Source organism: Talpa europaea (genome assembly GCF_964194135.1).
Source record: "Talpa europaea genome assembly, chromosome: 7".
In the NCBI taxonomy this organism is placed as follows: domain Eukaryota; kingdom Metazoa; phylum Chordata; class Mammalia; order Eulipotyphla; family Talpidae; genus Talpa; species Talpa europaea.
The window spans coordinates 108,525,970-108,544,089 of NC_140074.1; the positions used below are offsets into that span (position 1 = coordinate 108,525,970).

General features: G+C 37.1%; 1 protein-coding gene across 1 annotated transcript in view; it reads right to left on the bottom strand.

Annotated features, from left to right (window-relative positions):
- Window positions 1–723: 723 nt before the first annotated feature.
- The window catches only part of MED13 (mediator complex subunit 13), a gene marked incomplete at both ends in the record, with an annotated part of 90,395 nt that continues 72,998 nt past the window's right edge, over window positions 724–18,120 (bottom strand). Inside the window, 11 exons of the mRNA XM_084238229.1 lie at window positions 724–856; window positions 1,201–1,301; window positions 3,949–4,122; window positions 5,921–6,069; window positions 9,296–9,481; window positions 9,602–9,760; window positions 10,203–10,345; window positions 13,448–13,671; window positions 13,871–14,062; window positions 14,593–14,812; window positions 16,634–17,093. Coding sequence (XP_084094355.1) covers window positions 724–856; window positions 1,201–1,301; window positions 3,949–4,122; window positions 5,921–6,069; window positions 9,296–9,481; window positions 9,602–9,760; window positions 10,203–10,345; window positions 13,448–13,671; window positions 13,871–14,062; window positions 14,593–14,812; window positions 16,634–17,093 — 2,141 coding nt within the window. The remainder of the gene's footprint in view (window positions 857–1,200; window positions 1,302–3,948; window positions 4,123–5,920; window positions 6,070–9,295; window positions 9,482–9,601; window positions 9,761–10,202; window positions 10,346–13,447; window positions 13,672–13,870; window positions 14,063–14,592; window positions 14,813–16,633; window positions 17,094–18,120) is intronic.

Genomic DNA, 18,120 nt, shown 5'->3' on the forward strand with positions numbered 1-18,120 from the left:
CTACAGCTTAGCTGTAAATCCTCCACACACAATGGTATGGACATTATTCCCCTCTATCCCCATTAAACTGTACATTGAGACAATACAAATTTACTGTCCCACCCACCCCCCTTACAAAAAAATAATACTCTAAAAGCAACCCTACTGCAACTTTTTAATTAAGACGATTACATATATTTTAGACCAATTGCTTTAAAGCAAGAAGGCAGTATAAACCTTCTAGGAAAATTTTTATAAAAGAGGTTAAGAAATATAAGACAATTTATACATTTAAAAACTTACAATAAATAAGAGATGCAGGCATTTTTTGAATACTAGATACTATAATCCAATACAAGAACATCTTGATGTTCTGAAGCCATATGTGGAAATTCATTGTTCCTCATGTTTCCTCTCCATGCTTTTAATATTCATTGAACATGACTGGGTACTATGGCTCATTACTTTTCACAAATACTGTGACTGGAAAAAAAAGTTAATTTTGCTACGAAAATGTTATAATACGTTTTGTATGATCAGTCATCATCCTAAAGAGTTCAGTATAGTCAATGAAAAATAGCAGGGTTATAGCCCCTCCCCCCAAGTCAAAACAATATTTGTTGAAGTAATAAGAATTAGACCCCATCACAAATGACTTTCACTGAGAAGATAATTATAACTTAATCTTGCAGCGAAAAATCCTTTTTCCGTGTTCTTTTCTTGCACAGTTCCATCAAATGAAGATCACAGCATATTCATGATAAAGTTATATAACTGATTCAGCACCACAAAATGAATTGGGAGACATGAGCGTCTGTCCTGGATAGCAGGGTCACAGGTTAGCCAGGAGAGTGCATTGTACTGTTCCAAAACAAACCTAAAAGCAAATAAACTGTTTAAGTTATGTATTCATTTATATTGTGGATTTTGGAAGCAGCTTCCAATTATGACCATTTAAGATTCAAAATCACATCAAGAAAAGATGGAAAGTATGGAACAGAGAGCCCAAAGGGGCATTAAAGATAACTAATTTTCATAAGTTATTTTCAAAATTAAATTACGTATTAGAAAGAAAAGCACTCATTCTGAATGACACAATTTATATAGCGATCCAAGCGTGCACAACTGTTTCAACTACTGCCAAAAATGATGAAAATATAAAGATCACATGATATACTTAAGTTGCAATGGACAAGTCTTAATGGTAAAATAAAGCTGTACCTGAGGACATCTGAAGTCTGATTTGAGTCAAGTGGGTGGGAGTGTTTACTGTGAAGCAGCTCGTCAGATTGCACTGAAGGCACGTGGAGGTGCAAAGAGGCCTAAAATAATAACAGATAATTAGTCAAATGGAAAAAATCTTATTAGTTTTATCTTATCCTCCCCAAGGTCTCTTCCTTGATGCAATACATTTTACATTTCTTTAATGAATGAGAACCACTACAAAGATGTTTGTTCTTTAATCCATTACAGAATTTTTAAGTATGTAACTTATATTGAATCTTTTTACTTCCTTTTCTTCAAAGCTTTACTGTTTATAATACATTTAGATATTTTTTAGATAGCTAAAAAAAAGGATTTCTAATTATTTTATAAATCTAACCTGCCTAGGTGTATAAATGTTTAAGGAAGCACAAAACTAATAAACCTGAGTTCAGACTGTCACTAGATTACAAAAAAAAAAAAAAAAAAAAAAAAAGACTATGTAGATATAGCCAGGTCTAGCACTGACAAAAGTAACATAAGCATATGCAAGTATTTTACTTATAAAGTTATAAATGTAAACAAAGTGGAAAGTGGTTTAGGTGGAACTGTGAGCACTCTTAATATAGTGCAAAGGTGACTCCTATGCCCACTCAATTTCATAATCCAGGCTCGGTAACAAATGGCACACCCATTTAGATATGGCAGTGAAGAGATGAAAGGAATGTGTTACTCTTCTTCACATCTCAAAGTAAATGAGTCATTTTGTTTACAAGCTACATATATGTATATACATATGTACATGAGTATATATTATACAATGTCTATGAAAGAGTTAAAAAGCTATGGTAAGATGGTGGTTACTGACTACAGAAAGTCTTGGTAGCTCATTCTATAACTACTAAAGGTATTATTTTATGTATTTAGGCACTCTGTTCTCTACAATTGTAATATAAGTACAAACTCTTGTGATATATATTCAGGAATATAACCAAAAACATGTTTGCACTGCCCATAAACTCTTGATTGATGAGTTATAAGCAAGTCTCACATGGCAGATCAGCACAAATTAAATGAATGTCATTAGTACCAGAGCTCTAATTTCTATGATGAAAATATTTTTAATCATCTAGCTAGCAACCTATTATCTTTCCAAGCAAAGATAAACATACCAGGTGATTTTATTGCCTATAATATAGAAATAAAATGGGATGTATGGAAACAAAAGGTGGACAAAATTATGTAAGTTATGCCTTACCTGGTAATTCAGACCAGAAGTCCTAATCTTGTTACACTGTATCTGAGGGTGAATGCCCACTTTACACTATCCTCTCTGCAAATAAATATTGAGTAGAAAACAATCTGGATAGTCCCTTGGACTTTTTGTAAAGTGGTGTTTCCTAAAAAATTGTTCTGTGAAACACTAAGGTCAGGAACTATTAATAGCTGTTACACAATCCTTTTCTTGTGTTATGAAAAATGGTAGGCGAAGTTTTCTGCTATTTTTCAGAGCTTTAAATGTGCACACATGTATTTGTAACAACAAAAAGGATAGAAAGCATATGTAATAATTCCCCAAAAGACCGAGCACCCTGTTTTGTAGAAACTCCAAGGACTACTCTGCTGCCAAAGCCCCCTTTGGAATATGCTCTTTTGTAATGAGATCTGTATAGACTACTATTGCACATATATTGGAAGGGGAAGAAAAGTCATATGATAAAATGATTACTTTGGCTAATCTCATTAATAGTCAATTTATATAAAGTTGTATTCTTTATGAATACGCTAGCAAGTTCACTGTTTAATCTCAAATGTCACTGATTGAATAGCATGTGGATCAAAGGTTAATGATATTTAACAGCAACAACCTTAAAAGATTCAAGCACATCAGGGTTTAAGTACCCACTAAAATATAACACCAAGAAACTATACTATTCAACTTCTATCTTACAAATAAAAATCAGCTGGCAAGCAGTTAACATGACTTACGAAATAAAAAGTCAATTTCTGGTGGCATTATATAAGAATAAGTGAATCAGATCTGATTTCATTATTATAGAACAGTAGCAGTAGCAGCAATAAACTCTGGATAGGGCTTTCACATCTAATTTTATCATTTTATGATTTATCTAAACCACATTATATCACTTGCTAATTAATTTGTTTGCTAAAATAAATTACTGTGGGTGTGAGAATGTCATTATTTCAAAACTACTCAATAGTTTTAATAGTAATTTACACAAAGCTAGAAAGCTTTTAAAAGGAGGCAGTAAGTGGATCTAAACATCAAGTATTATTACAAAGTCTATGAATCTTTTAATACCCAAACAATGCCGTATGACAGGAAGGCAGTATGATGTAATTAAAAGAATTATAATCATTAAAACATTCTGGTTTTAACTTCTGAGTCTACTACCAATTTATGACTGTAGACAAGTGCATTTTTCTGAACATTAATATGCTCGTCTAGAAAATGAAAAGATTTCTCCCAGTCCTAAAATTTCATATGTACAGCTGCCCATAGTTAAAACAAGAGTATCAGAGGTTTGACTAAAGAGTAATTAAAATTTCAAATGTTATATGAATTTAAAAATAAGAGTTGTTTTGTAAGTAGATAATTTTTGTGATCTGCTCTAGAGAGTCACATGTGAAAATACGTTTAAGAACTTAAGACAAAAACTACAGGTTTTTTTTTTTTAAAAAAGGCCACTTCTGTACTTCTTAGGACTTAAGTTGTCAATTAGCATTATTTAGAAATGGCAATACCTTAAGAAAAAGGGGACATTGATATTGTGCTTGAGGACATGCTGACCAGAACCAGTCAGGTAACGGACCCGCTTTGGCAGTTGATACAAAGTAACCAAGGGCCAGTGGTTGCTGAAGAATATTAGGTACTTCATCATGAGATTCTGTTGAAAGTAGCCGATCAGTACCCTGACCCTTAGAAAGATAAAATTAAAAGTGTGTTAGTTCATTTAATAAACCTAGACATCAGATATAAATATAAATCGTTATAACTTCAATTTTACTTCAAAATACTGAAGGATATTAAAAAAACTGCTAAAATACTTATAAGCATTATAAGTAATAACATTAAAATAATGAGTTTTATTTTAAAAGTGACATAAGGAAATGAATATACTAACTGTTTAAAACGTTTGTGTTACCGTCAAGCTATGTTGAATGTGAATGTGGATGTGTCCTTTGTATATTAAATCTTTGGAAATGAATGAAAAACACAAAATGTTCTATGAAATTGCTAACGTATGCCCTAATAATCCAACTAGGTTCCTGACCACCAAGCCCCAATCCAAAAGTGATATGGATGGAAATATTCATTGGAACATTACCTATAACACCACCACAATAATACTTAAATGGCTAACAAATGTTAACAGATTATGATTTTAAAAAACGCAATGTTAATGAAATCTGCAATATTAATATATAGAAGCAAGGTAATTTTTTAAAAGTAAAAATGGCTTTATTGAGATTGTGGGATTATTGGTGCTTTTCCTTATTTTTTTCCCAATAATCTGATGTCTTTCAGTTTAAAAAAAGGAGGAAAAGATACACGGTAAACTTGGACAAAGATCCTTACTTTAAAAAGGTAGATGTAAACATATGCATACCATAATAATTGAATAACCAGGGGTCTCCCTGGTGGCGCAAGGGATTAAGCACAGCACTGTGAAGCTATCCGCAGCCTCTGCAGCACCAGTTCAATCCCCAGCTGGCCAGGGAGCTACCCATATGGCACAGTAGACCTTTCCTGTCTCCCTGGCTATTCCCCTCAACAGTGTATTTCAGTCTGCCTGTTCTATTTCCCACTCTGTCTCTGGTGAGTTCTCTCACCCCCAACACCTCTGGCCTCTACCCAAGTTCTGATATGTATAAATAAATCTTTAAAAAAATGCATTATAGGGCCTCCCCGGTGGCGCAGCAGTTGAGCGCTGGGTTGCGAAGCTGCCCGCGGCCTCTGCGACACCGGTTCGATCCCCGGCTGCTCCCCGGCCACCGGAGGAGGATCCCACATGGCGCGCAGACCTCTCCTGCCGCCCGCTGCTCCCCTCAGCAGTGTACTTCAGTCCTTCTGCCTGCTCTGCTCCCCACTCTGGCTCTGGTGAATTCTCTCACCCTCCCGCGCTTCTGACTGTACCCAGTGCATGTATAAACAAAACAAACAAACAAATATAATAAATAAATAAATAAATAAAAATGCATTATAAAAGAAAATAGTAATTGAATAACCATCATACGTAATTTCCCTCAGAGTATTATTTACCTAAAGCCCAATTAATTTTGAGTTTAAATAGAAGGACAAGACATTCTGTTTCCAAAACTGCTAAAAATAAAAGGGAGCAAGTGGGGTGTCCAGTGTTTTATCTGTTAACACGAGAAAATTAACATTTCTATATATGTCACAACCCTGATAAAAACAGCAGTCTTAGAGCAGTATACCAATTCTCAGCTAATTCTGATCCTATAACGAAAGAGAAGACATGGGGCAGAGGCAGGAAAACTCTAAGGACCAGTCCAAGTAGTCTAGAATATATGGAACGGGGGAAAGCAAAGCCAGAGAGAACCTCTTAATGCAGAATTCAAAGTATTGATATCTGTGACTATATTGCTAGCCTCACTTTTTGCTAACTTACAAGGAAGAAAAAGTTTTATTTCATGTATCAATCCATTACTGAGTTAATGAATGGCAGATAAACAACTTTTATGAAAGAGTTACCTTGCCAGCATCACCTCCATGAGGGTAATGAGATCCTGGAGAATGTACAGGAGACCCACTTGGAGATGCAGGAAGAATATTAATGATATCAGGATCAAGATCATCTCCTGTGTCTAACAAATCAAAGATGCCCATTCCATCTGCTCCATCTGTATTAGAGAAAAAAAAATTAAGTACTTAATTTTTTCATACCCTATGGTTATTTACAGGAGAGAGTCTAATAGTTGTTTCTTTTTTTAAGGATTTATTTATGCATACAAGAGCTGGGGTACAGGCCAGAGATGCGGGGGGTGAGAGAATCCACCAGAGAACGTGGGGAGCAAAACAGGAAGACTGACCAAAGTACACTGCAGAGGGGAGCAGCAGGCGAGTCAGGAGAGGTCTGCTGCGCCACGTGGGCCACTCCCCAGTCAGGGATTGAACTTGTGCTGCAGTGGCTGAGGATTGCTTCATAGTGCGGTGCTTAACCCCTTGCGCCACCAGGGAGGCCCTCCAATAGATATTTTTAACTAAGCCTTTTTAGTCAAAATAAATTAATTTTTTTTTTAAAGATTTATTTATTTATTTATTTATTTATTTATTTATACAAGCACTGGGTACAGTCAGAAGCGCGGGAGGGTGAGAGAATTCACCAGAGCCAGAGCGGGGAGCAGAGCAGGCAGAAGGACCGAAGCACACTGCCGAGGGGAGCAGCAGGCGGCAGGAGAGGTCTGCGCGCCATGTGGGACCCTCCTCCGGTGGCCGGGGAGCAGCTGGGGATTGAACCGGCACTGCAGAGGCTGTGGGCAGCTTCGCAACCCAGCGCTCAACCGCTGCGCCACCGGGGAGGCCCAAAATAGATTAATTTTTAACTAAAATAGGTTAATTTAACCAATATCAAATCAGTGTTTACCATGTGCCAAGTATTATGATAGGAGCCATATAAATACATATGCATAAACAGGCATGCAATAGCCTGAATGATATCCTCCTCACCATCCCAACATCTATATCTTAGTACCAGAAATCTGTGAATGTTACCATAAAGAACTTTGCAAATGTGATCAAGTTAAGGATCTTGATAGGGAGATTATTCTAGATTATCCAGGTGGGTCCAAGGTAATCAACAGGGTCCTAACAAGAGGAAGGCACTAATAGGGTGAGAATCAGTGAAAGAGATGTGATGAGGGCCTCCCCGGTGGCGCAGCGGTTGAGTGCTGGGTTGCGAAGCTGCCCGCAGCCTCTGCAGCACCGGTTCGATCCCTGGCCGCTGGGCAAGGGTCCCACATGGCGTGCAGACCTCTCCTGCCGCCCGCTGCTCCCCTCAGCAATGTACTTCATCAGACTGCCTGCTCTGCTCTCCCCTCTGGCTCTGGTGAATTCTCTGACCCTCCTGCACTTCTGACTGTACCCAGTGCTTGTATAAATAAATAAATAAATACTGTTTAAAAAAAGGAAAAGAAAAAGATGTGATGATAATATACCACTGGCATTGAAGAGGAGGTGAATAAGAGGAAAAGGTATTCTTGAGAAGCTGGGAAAGATAAGGAAACAGATTTCCCTGATAACCTCCAGAAAGAATGAACCCTGCACATGCCTTCACTTTAGCCCAGTAAGAGTAATTTTGGACTTCTGTTCTGCAGAACTGTAAGATAATGTATGTTGTTTTAAGCCACAAAGTACGTGGTAATTTGTTACACCATCAATAGGAAACTAATATATAGTGAACACAGTACTCTAGAAATGAAAATGTATTTAAAACAAGACTATTCATGATTTATACCCTAATTCTTTATTCAGTAAAATATTCAAGTTATTGTATAGCACTCTACAAGAAGAGAATATCCTTACTTGTGACTCTAGAGATGTGCCATTTTGCAAGGTAAGTCAGAGCAACAATGGAATATCATATATTTTCTTTTTTACTAGGTGCAATCTAAGATTTAACTAAAAAGCTACATCCTCACTCTGATTTCTGCTAATAAATGAACAATCGGGACTTCCCTGATGGCGCAAGGGGTTAAGCACAGCACTATGAAGCCATCCACAGCCTCTGCAGCACGAGTTCAATCCCCGGCTGGCCAGGGAGGAGACCCACATGGCGCAGCAGACCTCTCCTGTCTTGCCCGCTGCTCCCCTTAGCAGTGTTTTCAATCTGTCTGTCTGTTTTGCTCCCCACTCTATCTCTGGTGAATCCTCTTACCCTCCCACACCTCTGGCCTGTATCCCAGTTCTTGTATCTATCAATAAATATATCTTTAAAAAAATAAATAAATGAACAATCAATTTTACACAAAATATGTTATTTTGATAAATCAAAGTAGAAAATTATATAAAGTGAGCTACAAAGTTTACATACAGGTAACTCAATAGCAGAGCATGAATCTGTATAAACTTTTTTTTTTAAGATTTATTTATTTATACAAGCACTGGGTACAGTCATAAGCGCGGGAGGGTGAGAGAATTCACCAGAGTCAGAGCAGAGAGCAGAGCAGGCAGATTGACAAAGTATACTGCTGAGGGGAGCAGCAGGCGGCAGGAGAGGTCTGCAAGCCATGTCGGACTCTCGCCCAGCAGCTGGGGATAGAACCAGTGCTGCAGAGGCTGCCGGCAACCCAGCGCTCAACAGCTGCACCAACCGCTCACAACCCAGCGCTCAACAGCTGTGCCACCGGGGAGGCCCTGAATCTGTATAAACATTTTATTATCAATGCTGCCTTTTAAAATAAGTAAACACTTATGGAATAATTCATAGCACAGTTCTGATATCATTAAGGTAGAAGGATGACTTCACTAGTTTCCTTTGCCATTTTAATATATTACCACAAAATTGTTGACTTAAGACAACACACATTTATTCTGCTATAGTTCTGGAGACCAAAAAGTCAAAATCAGTTTATTGATTAAAAGTATAGGTAGTGAGGGCCAAAATTAGGGTCGAGCAGTGCTATGCTCACTAACACGGCTCCAGAAGAAAATCTGCTTCCTTGTGTTTTCACATTCTAGAGCTATATTCCTTGCACTCCTTTCTCATGGTCCCTTCCTTCATCTTCAAAGCTAGTCACATAGCGTCAATTCTCTTTGACTTTGCTCTCTGCTTCTATCAAATGGCCTATTCCTCTTCCCCTCATAGCCTAACTTCCCTATGCTTTCCCCTCTCACAAGGATACATGTGACTGCATTTAGGCTTAACCTGCATAATGCATGATAATCGCTCCATCTCAAAATCCTTAACCAAGGCTGCAAAGTCGTTTTCTGTGACATAAGGTAATACTCACAGGTTTTAGGGACATTCACAGGACACAGATATAAGTTTTAGGAGTTATTATTCAGCCTACAACTCATTACAATAGTCAAGACTTATAGTTACAAACCTTTAGAGAACAATGTACCTACCATTGTTGGGATTGAAAGCTAAATCCAAATTTTCAGTGGTATAAGTAGCTGAAGCTACTTGCACAGAAGCAGAAGTAGGGAACACAAGTATATGAGTACATGATGTATCCTGTGGGGTATTTAGCTGAGATGTCTGCATGTTTAGAGTGGTACTTCTTCCAAACACAGACCCAGTTGACACAGAATCTGAAAAGAAAATGAAAGGTATTTTTTTTTATTTTAATAAATGAGAAATCAACTTTACACAAAATGGAGAAACTTAAGCACATGAAGAAATAAGCCAAATATAAACTAAAGATGGCTAACCTGGCATAATAACAAAAGAGCCTTGGGGTTCCATTGCTACCAAGCAAGCACTGAGAATGCTGGGAGAGTCTGCAGCGGATATACCACACATTCTACACATGTCTTTGAGTCTTTTACTTAGAGACTGCAAGTTTCGACGACTCAACAAACAGCTCCAATCTGTGGGTATCAACATAAAAAAAATATATATGATTCAAGGTAATATCACTGTTAGCACTTTGTAGACTCAAAATTAAAACATCATCTTAATTTTAAAATCAGTATATTTCTCAAATAGGAGTCACTGCCAAGGCAAAATTTTCTTATTGTATTACACAACAGCTGTTATTCCCCTAATTTAACTATCAATCAGCATCTGCTAAACTGAATAAGCAGAAAGGGGGAAGAAATAGAAGATGATGACAAAGAGTAATTGTAGTAGTAACTGATATTAAAGTTGCAATATGTAAACGGTCCTTTTATAATCTGAATTAGATTACTCTTAAAAGAGCTTTAATAACCTTTGCATTTTATTCAGTACATGTACCTAGAATATGAACTATGTATATGAATTAACATAAAATAGATATTTAAGTTCTAGATAATAAAAGCACAATTTTACCTTTTAATTCTCCATGACCAATCCTTCCTAAACGACCAATTACAACTCTCCATGGTAATGAACTCATTTGTACAAGTCCTAAGCACCACTCCCAAAGTTTCTGTAGACCAAATCTTCTGGCAGAACCTTTTTTCCGACGAGCCCTGTTATATGCAATGAAGATAGACATAAATATTGCTAAATTCTTTTTTTCAAAGATTATTATGCATACAAGAACTGGGATACAGGCCAGAGGTGTGGGGGTGAAAGGATTCACCAGAGATAGATTGGGGAACAGAACAGGCAGACTGACTGAAATATACTGCTGAGGGGAGCAGCAGGCAAGCCAGGGGAGGTCTGCTGCACCATGTAAGCAGCTCCCCAGCAGGGGATTGAACACGCACTGCAGTGGCTGCAGACAGCCTCACAGGCTGCATCTAAACCTCTAGCACCACCAGGAAGGCCCAATATTTCTAAATTCTTTTTTTTAACTAGATTTATGTATTTTTATATAAGAACTGGGGTATAGGCCAGAGGCATGGGAGGGTGAAAGGATTCACCAGACAGAGAGCGGGGAGCAGAACAGGCAGTCAGACTGAAAGCACTGCTGTGGGGAGCAGCAGGCAAGACAGGAGAGGTCTACCACGCCATGTGGGAATCTCCCTTGCTGGCCGGGAATTGAACCTGCGCTGCAGAGGCTGCAGACAGCTCCATTGCGCAGCGCTCAACCCACTGCACCACTGGGGAGGCCCCTTTCTAAATTCGTATGATGACATTTCAAAAGTGCTCAAACTTCTGAAAAACTGGTCCCTTAATTATAGTGCTTGACAGTTTTCACACAAGTTTCATACTAGTTTACATACTACTCAATAATATAATCATATGTTTGGCATGCTAGTTTGTGATTTTATAAATACACATTAAAATAAATATTTAAAATGAAAACAAAGTTTGCCCATGCACCACCAAATTTCACCGGAAACACTGCTCTACCCCAGAAAATAGCAAACATTTTCTTTAAAAACAAAACAAAACAAAACAGTGCTTTAAGCCTTGCAGGCACACAAGATTCTATTCCCAACAATTCACTTCTGCTATTGCAGCATGAAAGCAGTCTTAGACAACACTTACATGGAGGTGGCCAGATTTGGTCCACAAACTATAGTTACTTAGCAACCCTGGCTCTGTATTGTAAGTTAAAGAATATCAAAACAGCACACCTCTTAGACCAAATAACATCCCTCTGTTTTCTGCATGTGTGTCTTTTTAGTAAGCAAATATGTTACATAAGTACTACGTAACTGAGCAACTGAAGCTACCATTAATGAGTACTTAATATGTACTAAGCGTTACTCAATCAGTTTACATATAATACCTCAGTTCATCTTCACAACCCTAATGAAACAGATAAAATTATCCTCCCAGTTTTACAGAGGAGTATTTTGTATCTCAGCTGGCTAAAGTAAGTTTTGTAAGATCACATAGCCAGCAAGTAGGAGAGTTGAGATCTGAAATCTCTCTGACTTTAAGGTCCAATCTCTTGGACCTGTCTAACTATCTATCTATCTCACTTCTACTTTCAGTAAAATGGCAACATTATCTTGTAAATAAAAAGTGGTATTATTCTTTCTCTATTCTCTATATCATCCTGCACAGAATAATAATTGGATCATATTCTTTTCAAAGCCCATTCATTTAAAGTACAACTATCCCATTTTTAAAAATCAAAATTGTGTCGAGGAAATAAGGTATCAGGTACTAGCCCAAGGTTTATAATATAGTCAATAATCTTTATAACCAATAATACCAGAAAAATTTTCTTTATTCTGCTTCTTCAGCATCACTAAAATCTAAGAATCATCACATATTTCTACACACAACTACTGAACTACAATATGAAGTCAAGTTTCTTCGTATTAAAAAAAGTTTGATCCAAATTTTATTTATTTATTTGTTTATTCATTCATTCATACAAGCACTGGGTACAGTCAGAAGTGCGGGAGGGTGAGAGAATTCACCAGAGCCAGGGCAGGGAACAGAACAGGCAGACAGATGAAATACACTGCTGAGGGGAGCAGCGGGCGGCAGGAGAGGTCTGCGCGCCATGGGGAACCCTCACCAGTGGCTGGGGATCAAACCGGCACTGCAAAGGCTGCAGGCAGCTCTGCAGCCCAGTGCTCAACCGCTGCGCCCCCAGGGGAGGCCCAGATCCATATTTTAACACTAAAAATTACTTCATTAACTTGCTGCTTTTTAGGTTCACTTAGGCAGTGTTCGTTAGCCTTGAAACATGTTACTAGAAATGTCTATTAAGTGAAAACTCAGTATGAAGCACACCTGTTGTGAGCTATTAATTGTAGTCTTCCTAAGTAACTAACCATGATACCTAATTATTGCCAAGAAGAATTCTAAAAAGCTGCCATTTTCAAAGATGCTTCAACTCTTAAAAATGGCAAAATTTCCTTTTAAAAGATTTATTTATGCATACAAAAATTGAAGTGTAGGCCAGAGGTGCAGGCAGTGAGAGGATTCCCCAGAGAAAGCGGGGAGCAAGGTAGATCTACTGAAATATACTGCTAAGGGGAGCAGAGGGCAAGACAGGAGTGGTCTGCTGCACCAAGTGGGTTAGCTCCCTGGCCACAGTGGCTGGCATTAGCTTGATAGCACCATGTCTTTAATCCCTGTGCCACTAGGGAGGCCCCCCAAAATGGCAAAATTTTCAGCCTACAATCTCAGTAAAGGAAGTTTTAACTCATTCAGTTAATTAGGGACTATATATTAGGGGGCAGATGAAAAAAGTCAATGTTCAGATGATTTACTAGATTTCTTTTCAACTTCAGGTTATTAGGTCATGTTTCAAACTTTTTCTAGCTAATATTATTATCGCAAGTTTTATTACAAAGAATTTAGGGACCTTATTCTTATTTGTCTGTATAAGAGAAATTAATCAAAATTATTTTTAATTCTTTTAACTATACAAGTATTTACTACAAAAAGTGAAAAGCACCCACAATTCCAAGACTTTTTTTTTTTTTTTTTGTGGCACCCTCGCCGGTGGCCAGGGATCGAACTGGCGCTGCAGAGGCTGTGGGCAGCCTCGCAACCCAGCACTCAACCGCTGCACCACCAGGGGAGGCCCCCAAGACAATATTTTAAAGAATATAACCTTACAGTTTTCTATTAATTAAAAGTGAAACAAAACATGTATGTGTATATATTAACTTTTTTATGCCATGATATGATACATTTAAAAAATATGTAAGTACCTATTTGGGACATCGATGTTAATGATACATGTTTCTAAAAGTTCTCCATATAGATCTGTGCAAGATGCAAGAATCCATCTTTGATCATGTGATAAGCAGTAGCCCACAAAAAGAACATTGTATTTCTGCCCAGCTTCTCCAAATGTTTCTCCTAGCTCTGTCTGTTTATCCTTCACTGGAGCCAGAATAAAAGGAGGTGTATAAAGTCGAATGCACTCTGGTCTCTGTAAAACAAAAAAAATTAAGGCACTATGGTACTACATAATTATAGGAAAATCTTTCATTGAAGATAAGATGTATATTTTCTCTATCCAATTATAAAATAATTAGAAAATGAGAGCTGAACAAAAAAATTGCACTTAGTTTTCATAAAATCATAAAATATAGTCACTCAGTAACTGTGGTCATGAAAAACATACTTACATCAGGACTCTTAAGAGCAGTTTCCATGGCTAAACCTGGACCAAAGCCAGTCAACGTTTTCACATTGGTTGATGTAGGAAGTGGTCTCCGACACTGGGTAAAGGCCGAAAAAGCCAAAGATTTTAAATGCTGGGTATAAATTTGTCTATCTTCATGTTTGACAGGTTGCAACAGATATTGACACGGAACAATCTAGGAATCATAGACAAATATTACAAATGTTAAGCTTCCAATAAGAAATAAAAAAGTATGATGGGTTTAAAACTCTCCTCAAAAATTTCAATGAAAATTAATTTTGATGATCATCTATTTTCTTACCTACTACACAGGTCTTTCATAAAGTCATTTTTACCAAAGGGCTATGTAAAAACCTCTACTAATTTCTATCCAGCAGTTATATTAGTACTGACACAGACTAGTCCTGTTGTAGTCAATAAAATAATTCAAACTTTCTGCAAACTAATTATGTTTAATTTCTATCTACTTTTACCTGCAAAATCTTATTTAGAAATCTAGTACTGTACTCTTCTTCCTTCCCCATTATTATTGTGGTATGACTGAAAAGTTTACCTTTTATTCAGTCTAAGATTTCTATTATAATACACTTAAAATCAATATAATTGAAATTGAACTTACGAAAATCAATTTGAATATAATTTGAAAATTCTTTCCGCATCACACAATTTTATATAAATTTAACTTTCAACATATATTGTTCTTACCTGTACAGAAACAGTACTCTTAATATGAGGAGGAAGAGTTTGGACCATTTCCAGAAAGCATCGAAGTAGTCCCAAAGTCCATACATTAGAAGAATTAGTGCTCTCATCTTTATTTTCATATGTGAAAGGATCAATAATATAAACGACAATTGTAGGTGGATAGGTGACTGCATGTGAATCACCATCTGTGGGGATCCCTACTTTATCTCGATCCATCGTGCTAAAATTTGAGGTAGAATAAGACAGTTAGGGAAAAGTTGTACCATACCTTTTTGAGGGGTGGGAGTAGAAATAGCAAAGTATGTTCTTAATACTATCTTCCCTTTATTTTTTCATGGGGGGTGTCAGAAAGCCTGTCCAGAAAGAAGGGAGATCTTTTTCTTTCCAAAAAGAACTGTGAACACTGCTCATACAATTTTACAGTGTGGAATGTACATTTTGAAAAATATAGAATTCATGGGACTCCCTGTGGCCTAGGGTTAAGTCTTAGTGCTACAGCCTGAGTTCAATCCCCAGTGAGGGAGTTAATCCACATATAGTAAAGCAGTCTTCTCCAGTTTTGCCCACTGCTCCTCTTAGCAGTGTATTTCAGTAAATCTGCCTGTTTTGCTCCCCATTATGTGTCTAGTGAATCCTCTCATCCCCTGTACCTTCTTCTATGCAAAAACTAATTAATTAAATTATATAGATATAATATTCTTAAAAACAGAGTATCAGAAATGCCAAAAAGTTTAGTACTTTAATGATAAAGCTGAGACAAAGATAAATGAACTGCCCAAATTCACAAAGCTGGTTAGAAGCAGACCTAGACCAGAAAGAAAGCAGGTCTTCAGTTTTAATGTTTAAGTACATTTTTAACTATACACATTCATTTCATACATCATAACTTCAATAGTGAGCAAATATCAATCTTTAGAGGATGATTTAGTATTTTTAAAATTCCAAATCTATTTGCATGTTCTAGAAGGATGGATCAATCTAGGTAATAGTTTTTATTCATATAAATGAGTATAATCTTGGGCAAAACTACAGCTGTGCAGCTGATAGATAAAACCAAGTTTAAGGGCCTCCCCGGTGGCGCAGCGGTTGAGCGCTGGGTTGTGAAGCTGCGCGCGGCCTCTGCGGCGCCGGTTCGATCCCCGGCTGCTCCCCAGCCACCGGAGGAGGGTCCCACATGGCGCGCAGACCTCTCCTGCTGCCCGCTGCTCCCCTCAGCAGTGTACTTTGGTCCTTCTGCCTGCTCTGCTCCCCGCTCTGGCTCTGGTGAATTCTCTCACCCTCCCGCACTTCTGACTGTACTCAGTGCATGTATAAACAAAACAAACAAAACAAAACCAGCAAACAAATAAATAAAGCATGCCTCTATAAAAAACAAAAACAAAAACAAAAAAAAAACAAGTTTAAGCTAACCTATAAATCAAAAGGGAAGCTTACTCAATACCATTATCATCAAAGGAAAAAAAGAGAACTGTCACCATCATTGTTATCATTATAAGTAATTCAAGAGTTTGGAAGCACTATATAAAGAAATCACTTAATACACCCTATCTCCTTTTGTTCCCATTTTACAGATAAGAAAATATGCTCAGAAAGGTTAATCTTCCCAAAGTCACATAGCCAGTAAATGGCAGAGCTGAGATTCAAATCTTGATGTGGTTTTTAAGTTTCTGAACAAGCTGATTTAATAGTGATTTCTAAACCACTACAATGACTCGGATGGGCAGATCTACTTGACAGACAGATAAGCTACAGAACAGATTCAAAGGTCACAAGAAAGTGGACTAATGGTTTTCAAGGTTTTAGTCCCCACCCCAAGATTCTAGGATCATATGATAAAGGCTTTATGAAGAATTTTATTATAACTTTATAATTATAATATTCAATGTTATAAAAACTAAATTTTTTAAATTTTAACATTATAAAAACTACATTTTCAAGACCAAAAAGCTCTTTATATGCTTTCTAATCACCATTTTATTTAGGAAAACAAAGATGCATCGTAGATTTATATTTCTGTAAAAATCAGTGTATTTAAAGGTACCTTTCAGACAAGTCAGGATGTGTCTGACTGGAAAGCGAAGAAGACTCTCCAGAAATTCCAGCTGTTTGTAGAGCTGATGACTGTTGCCCTCCTAGCTGGCCATTCTGAATTGTACTCGCTTGTGCAGACATGGATCCTGCAGCACTACTGTTCATACTGCCAAAGGGTGGAAATGAAGGTAGTTTATTTGATGATATTCCACTATTCAAGTTGGAGGATGAAGATGAAGTTGAAGTTGTGGTCAAAGTTGAATTAGCTGTGGCAACTGAAGAAGACATTGCAACACCTGAAGTCATTGTGATAGTGCTGCTTGCTGAAGATGCTAGGGTGGCAGATGGAGTATTAGCATTTCCAGTATTTGTCATCTGAGGTGAAGTAATCAGAGATTGACTTGTAGGGGCAACTAAATTTGGCTGGGAAAGCAGAGAGCTGTCCAATGGCTGGGAAGCAAGATAAGGACCTAAAGATAATAAAAACAGGCAGGATATTTAATTCTTTATTTTACTGAGTGGTTCCTTTTCTATTGTACTATGTGAATAATCATCATCTAGTTGATGCTTTTTTTGGTAATTACCCTCCCTAACCTGCTTGATAATAGTATAGTGGAACTATATATAATAATATAATAATAATAATAAAATAATAATATAATATATAATAATAATAAAGTGGAACTAAAAAAGTAAACCCATTTTTTTACAAAATAAATTGTTCCTATGAAAGTATAATAAAAACTTTTTACAAGTATAATAAAATTCTATTTTCTAGATATCATTAATTAAATGTAAATAGCATTATTTAACAAGTTTCTGTAAAACCATTCAAAGGGTTCCTAAATCACAAGTTGAATAAATATTGACCATTCTGGGAGCTAGTTAAATATAAAATGGAAGAATGTTATCATGGGGTTCAAATTATAGGAATAGCTAATGAGATTCAACATTTTGGTTGGTATCTCTCTAGATTAAGTCTCCAATAGACTTAATTGAAAAAGGAATTAAAACTTCTGATCAATGACAATAGCTGTCTTTCTTAATTCTCACAAAGAACTATTTTTTTGTGGTAACTGAAACTACCAATTATTTTATCTCTAATCATTAGCAAATCAAGAATCTTAATTCAGGGGCCTCCCTGGTGGAGCAGGGGCTAAGTCTCGGTGCTATCAAGTTATCAGCAGCCACTGTGACATGAGTTTGAACCCTGGCCAGGAAGCTAACCCACATAGCACAGTAGACCTCTCCTGTCTCTCCCGCTGCTTACATCAGCAGTGTATTTCAGTAGATCTGCATGTTCTGCTCTCCACTCTGTCTCTGGTGAATCCTCTCACCCCCTGCACCTCTGGCCTATAGCCCAGTTCTTGTATGCATAAATAAATAGAAATACGTCTTTTTTATAAAGGGATCTTAATCAATACACTTAAATAAGAACATAAGTTCATCATATCCTGCAGAAACAACAAAAAATTATTTATAACCCATAATATCTTC